We start from the raw sequence: 7,500 nt of genomic DNA on the forward strand, positions 1-7,500 counted from the left end.
TCAACTCACTGATTCAAATGATTAGTTCAGAGCAAATCTCCAGTAAACAACTCACTGATTCAAATGATTTGTTCAGAATGAGTTTGCAGTAAACAACTCACTGATTCAAATGATTTGCTCAGAGTGAGTCTCCAGTAAACAACTTACTGATTCAAATGATTTGTTTAGAGCAAATCTCAAGTAAACAACTCACTGATTCAAATGATTTGTTTAGAGCAAATCTCCAGTAAACAACTCACTGATTCAAATGATTTGTTTAGAGCAAATCTACAGTAAACAACTCACTGAATCAAATGATTTGTTTAGAGCAAATCTCCAGTAAACAACTCACTGATTCAAATGATTTGTTCAGAGTGAGTCTCCAGTAAACAACTCACTGAATCATGTGATTTGTTCAGAGTGAGTCTCCAGTAAACAACTCACTGATTCAAATGATTTGTTCAGAGTGAGTCTCCAGTAAACAACTCACTGAATCATGTGATTTGTTCAGAGTGAGTCTCCAGTAAACAACTCACTGATTCAAATGATTTGTTCAGAATGAGTTTGCAGTAAACAACTCACTGATTCAAATGATTTGCTCAGAGTGAGTCTCCAGTAAACAACTTACTGATTCAAATGATTTGTTTAGAGCAAATCTCAAGTAAACAACTCACTGATTTAAATGATTTGTTTAGAGCAAATCTCCAGTAAACAACTCACTGATTCAAATGATTTGTTTAGAGCAAATCTCTAGTAAACAACTCACTGATTCAAATAATTTCTTCAGATTGAGTCTCCAGTAGACAACTAACTGATTCAAATGATTTGTTCAGAGCGAGTCTCCAGTAAACAACTCACTGAATCATGTGAATAATTTAGGGCGAATCTCCAGTAAACGATTCACTGAGTTTACAAGCTCATCTGAATGTGGGAGGCTTTATTTCGAAAGAAATACATATATTATGTATATGTTACATATATTAACGTTTTTATATTAATTATTAATTTGTTTGTTTATTCATAATTGATATATATTACGGTTTATTAAATGTACTTAGTTATTTTCACTTGTTTGCACATGTATGATGAATTATGAGTATGATAACTTCTGGTAACACATTTCTCTTGCAAAATCATCACTGAGAACTTTCACTGCTTGTTTACACGATGAACAAATGCAGATGGCAGACACCGTATGAAGAGAATCAGCAGGAATAAACCACACACACACACACACACACACACACACACACACACCGCTTCTTGTGTCACCTCAGATATAAAACACGATCAAACCTCAAGCAGGAGAGATGCATGCTGGGATGGCACATGTGCGGCCCTGTTGGCACGCACCGAGCTAAAGAGGTGTGACTAATTATTCTTCCAGAAAATAATCATGTATAATTAAGGACAGCAGGGGGCTTCCATTTAACTGCCGGGCCTGTAAAAGACGAAGCTTCAGACGTGATTGAACACACACGCAAGCGGAGCTTTAAAGAGCTGTGTGTGTGTGTGTGTGTGTTTCAGGAGAACAGTGTACAAGACACCTCAGGCATTATCTGCACATACTGCTAGAAACACACACATGCACACACACACACACACACACACACATTTTACAACCAAGTCTACAACACAGCGCTTTATATAATATATTCTTGCATTGACAACATCCGTTGAATCAGTGAGTTCATTACTGGAGACCCACTCTGAATGGTTCATTTGATTCAGTGAGTTGTTTACTGAAGATTCTCTCTGAATAGATCATTTGAATCAATGAGTTGTTTACTAGAGACTCACTCTGAATGGAACTTTTGAATCAGTGAGTTGTTTACTGGAGATTCTCTCTGAATGGATCATTTGAATCAATGAGTTGTTTACTAGAGACTCGCTCTGAATGGATCATTTGAATCAGTGAGTTGTTTACTGAAGATTGTCTCTGAATGGATCATTTAAATCAGTGAGTTGTTTACTAGAGACTCACTCTGAATGGATCTTTTGAATCAGTGAGTTGTTTACTGGAGATTCTCTCTGAATGGATCATTTGAATCAGTGAGTTGTTTACTAGAGACTCACTCTGAATGGATCATTTGAATCAGTGAGTTGGTTACTGGAGATTCTCTCTGAATGGATCATTTGAATCAGTGAGTTGTTTACTAGAGACTCACTCTGAATGGATCTTTTGAATCAGTGAGTTGTTTACTGGAGATTCTCTCTGAATGGATCATTTGAATCAGTGAGTTGTTTACTAGAGACTCACTCTGAATGGATCATTTGAATCAGTGAGTTGTTTACTGGAGATTCTCTCTGAATGGATCATTTGAATCAGTGAGTTGTTTACTGAAAATTCTCTCTCAATAGATCATTTGAATTAACGAGTTGTTTACTAGAGACTCGCTCTGAATGGATCATTTGAATCAGTGAGTTGTTTACTGGAGATTCTCTCTGAATGGATCATTTGAATCAGTGAGTTGTTTACTAGAGACTCACTCTGAATGGATCATTTGAATCAGTGAGTTGGTTACTGGAGATTCTCTCTGAATGGATCATTTGAATCAGTGAGTTGTTTACTAGAGACTCACTCTGAATGGATCTTTTGAATCAGTGAGTTGTTTACTGGAGATTCTCTCTGAATGGATCATTTGAATCAGTGAGTTGTTTACTAGAGACTCACTCTGAATGGATCATTTGAATCAGTGAGTTGTTTACTAGAGACTCGCTCTGAATGGATCATTTGAATTAGTGAGTTGTTTACTGAAGATTCTCTCTGAATAGATCATTTGAATCAGTGAGTTGTTTACTGAAGATTCACTCTGAATGGATTATTTGAATCAGTGAGTTGTTTATTGGAGACTCACTCTGAATGGATCATTTGAATCAATGAGTTGTTTACTGGAGACTCACTCTGAATGAATCATTTGAATCAGTGAGTTATTTACTGGATACTCATTCTGAATGGATCTTTTGAATCAGTGAGTTGTTTACTGGAGATTCTCTCTGAATAGATCATTTGAATCAGTGAGTTGTTTACTAGAGACTCACTCTGAATGGATCATTTGAATCAGTGAATTGTTTACTGAAGATTCACTCTAAATGGATCACTTGAATCAGTGAGTGGTTTACTAGAGACTCACTCTAAATGGATCATTTGAATCAATGGTTGTTTACTAGAGACTCACTCTGAATAGATCATTTGAATCAGTGAGTTGTTTACTGAAGATTCACTTTAAATGGATCATTCAAATCAGTAAGTTGTTTACTGGAGACTCACTCTGAATGGTTCATTTGATTTAGTGAGTTGTTTACTGGAGACTCACTCTGAATGGATCATATGAATCAGTGTTGTTTACTGGAGACTCACTCTGAATGGATCATTTGAATCAATGGACTGTTTACTGAAGACTCACTCCAAATGGATCAGAGGAGAGACTCACACTGAACAGATCATTTGAGTCAGTGAGTTGTTTACCAGAAACTCACACTGAATAAATTATTTAAGTCAGTTAGTCGTTTACTGGAGACTTACTTTAATTGAATCATTTGAATCAGTGAGTTGTTTAATGGAGACCCACTCTGGGTTATTTGAATCAGTGAGTTGTTTAGAGGAGACTCATTCTAAATGGATCATTTAAATCAGTGACTTGTTTACTGAAGACTCCCTTTGAATAAATACTTTGAATCAGTGAATGGTTTACTGGAGAGTCACTCTGAATGAATCATTTGAATCACTGAGTTGTTTACTCCAGAACGGATGTGGTCAGATGACAGGGGTAGTGGGATTAAAAATATAGTATTTTGCTGTGGATGTCAAGTAAAGCTCTCCTAAAAAATACTTGGATACGTGTAGATGCTTAATAAGTGTACAGTAGTGAAGTAAACACAGAGTGTCCAGCTCTGGGGGTGAATGCGGCTGTGTTTATGTGTAATGGGACGCCTCTGTTTGCAGTTAAAGTCTGTTTTACCCCCGGAGTGAATCACGTGATCTGCTTTTCTTCCTGGAGCACACGAGGATGAGTTCAGCAGAAACACATGAGCCGTTTGCATCACCGCTGTAAATCTAGCTGCCTGTGTCTTTAAGTCCCTAATTTATGTTCCTGCAGTCATTACTGCGTGTCATTCTAGAGAGAAACGTGTCTTCATAATTGAAATACAGCCGCTGTTGGAGGATGTTGACTAGCGCTGGGTGGCAGGACTGAAATCAGAATACATTGTTGAAATGTCAGTGGATGGTATGCACACAAGCTAATGGGAAACATTCTGGCATATTTTGTGCCAGTGATAAAGTACATCCAGGAGGTTGTTATCTCAGAATAATCCCAATAGGTTTATCAGCAGCCTGAGTGCGATATTATGTTACCATATTCAAATGAGAATCCAGTATACTGTAATAAACGATAAACACTTCAGCAGTTAATCACCACTCTCTGAAATAAAGCTACTAAACACATCACTGGGGTGGAGCTGCTTTAAAAAAGGTACGCTTTTGTACTTAACAGGTCCACATTGGTACACATTTGTACTTTTAAGGTACTATTATGTACCTTTAAATTAAGCGTGAAACTGAAGTTAAGATCGTCCTTTTATTCCCAGATCATGACTTACATCCAATTGAAACAGTCCTGAAAAACAAAAAAGTGCACGATTTCATCCCTTGGGAACCGATGGGATTATTGGAAGATGGACATTTACTTATGGATGAAGGCAGGGTAGAAAAGAGACACACACTGATAGCCCGCCCTAAAAGACTGATAGCCCCAGTCTAAATGACTAATAGCTCCTCCCTTAAGCACTGATAACCCTGCCCTAAATGACTGATAGTCCTGCCGTAAATAACTGATAGCCCCACCCTAATTGACTGATAGCCCCGGCCTAATTTACTGATAGCCCCGCCCTAAATGACTGATTGCTCCACCTTAAATGACTGATGATAGCCCTGCCCTAAATGACTGATCCCTCCACCCTATATGACTGTTAGTCCCGGTCTAAAGAACTGATAGCCCTGCCCTAAAGGTTTGATAGCTCCACCTTAAAGGACTGAAAGTTCCACCCTAAAGGACCGATAGACAAGCTCTAAAGAACTGATAGCCCCACCCTAACGGACTGATAGCCCCACCCTAAAGGACTGATAGCTCCACCCTAGATGATTAATAGCCCCACCCTAAAGGACTGATAGCCACGCCCTAAAGAACTGATAGCCCCACCCTAAAGGACTGATAACCCCATCCTAAAGGACTGATAGCTCCAACCTAAAAGACTGATAGACACGCCCTAAAGAACTGATAGCCCCACCCTAAAGGACTGATAGCTCCACCCTAGATTATTAATAGCCCCACCCTAAAGGACTGATAGCCACACCCTAAAGAACTGATACACCCACCCTAAAGGACTGATAACCCCCCCAATGGACTGACAGCTTCATCCTTAAAGACTGATAGCTCCACCCTAAAGGATTAATAGCCCCACCCTAAAGGACTGATGAACTATAAAGGACTGATGGCTCTACCCTAAAAGACTGATAGCTCCACCCTAAAGGATTAATAGCCCCACCCTAAAGGACTGATAACCCATCCTAAAAGACTGATTGCTCCACTCTAAAGGACTGATAGCCACACCCTAATGGACATAAAGCCACACCCTAAAGGACTGATAGCTCCACCCTAAAGCACTGATAGCCACACCCTAATGGACAGATAGCCACACCCTAAAGGACTGATAGCTCCACACCCTAATGGACAGATAGCCACACCCTAAAGGACAGATAGCCACACCCTAAAGGACAGATAGCCACATCCTAAAGGACAGATAGCCACACCCTAAAGGACAGACAGCCACACCCTAAAGGACAGATACCCACACCCTAAAGGACAAATAACTCCACCCCAAGTCACTGATATCTCCACCCAAAATGCATTCCATGTGACCAGAAGTGAAGAAAGCCTGTTTCCAGGTGGGAGGGAAGGTTATGGTATTTGATTAAGGATTATGAGGGCGAATTCATTTACACAAGAGAAGAGCACAGGTACATGCATATATAGCAACCACACATGTACAAATAAGAAGAGGACATTCAGACGTTATGCCAACGTTAATGTAGAAATGTGACCCTGGTGTGTACACAAGTGGACGTTTTAAAAAGTGACCCCCCCCCCCCCCCCCCCCGTGACAGGATCTGCAGCATTATTTCTGAGAGTGAAGGAGGAAATGTGATTAAAATGTGAGGTTATAATCCTGGTTTTAGAGTGTGTGTGTGTAACAGAGTGTTGTCGTCTTCAGAGCCGTCATATGAGACTGTGAGTCCACTGCTCTGCCCACCGCTGCAGAACTGCTCTCTGTCTGAACACCACTGCCCATACGGCTTCCAGCAAGACCCCAGCGGCTGTCTGCTCTGCCAGTGTGTCAACAGTGAGTCAAACACACACACACACACAACACACACACAGTCAAAAACAGTCACACACACAAACACACACATATATACTGTATAGAACACACACTCAGATACAAACATTTACACAAACATACACACACAAACACACATATACTCAAACACACACATACACACACTCACACACATGTACACAAAAACACCCAAACAAACAAACATTCACACACACACACACTCAAACATAACACACACAGTCAAAACAGTCATACACACAGACACATATATAGAACACACACTCAGATACAAACATGTACACAAACATACACACACATATACTCAAACACACTTATCAAACACTAAAACATATTCAGATACACATACACAAACACACACGCTCAGACACACACACACACAAACACACACAAATACACACAAACACACATATACTCACACACAGACACACATATGTACACAAAACACATGCACACATACACAAACACACTCAGACACACACATACTCAAACACACACACACATTCAGACACACACATATACTCAAACACACACACACACATACACAAACACACTCAGACACACATATACTCAAACACACACACTCAGACACGCACATACATAACCACACACACACACTCAAACACGCTCAAACACACATATTCTCAAACACACACACTCAGACACACACATACACAACCACACACACACACTCAAACACGCTCAGACACACATATACTCAAACACACACACTCAGACACACACATACACAACCACACACACACTCAAACATGCTCAGACACACATATTCTCAAACACACACACTCGGACACGCACATACACAACCACACACACACTCAAACATGCTCAGACACACATATTCTCAAACACACACACACACATACACACACATACACAAACACACTCAGACACACACATACACAACCACACACACACTCAAACACGCTCAGACACACATATACTCAAACACACACACACACACACACACTGAGACACACATATACTCAAACACACACACACACAAACACGCACACACAAACACACTCAGACACACACACATACACAACCACACACACACTCAAACACGCTCAGACACACATATAC

The 7,500-nt window shown here is 40.0% G+C and overlaps 1 protein-coding gene across 1 annotated transcript in view; it reads left to right on the forward strand.

The window, feature by feature from the left end:
• Positions 1-7,500, forward strand: part of LOC130244138 (cysteine-rich motor neuron 1 protein-like) — a 106,044-nt gene that overhangs the window by 57,359 nt on the left and 41,185 nt on the right. Inside the window, exon 6 of the mRNA XM_056476420.1 lies at positions 6,253-6,381. Within this exon, the coding sequence (XP_056332395.1) occupies positions 6,253-6,381 (129 nt within the window). The remainder of the gene's footprint in view (positions 1-6,252; positions 6,382-7,500) is intronic.

This window comes from Danio aesculapii, chromosome 17 (assembly GCF_903798145.1).
Source record: "Danio aesculapii chromosome 17, fDanAes4.1, whole genome shotgun sequence".
NCBI classification, from domain to species: Eukaryota; Metazoa; Chordata; class Actinopteri; order Cypriniformes; family Danionidae; genus Danio; species Danio aesculapii.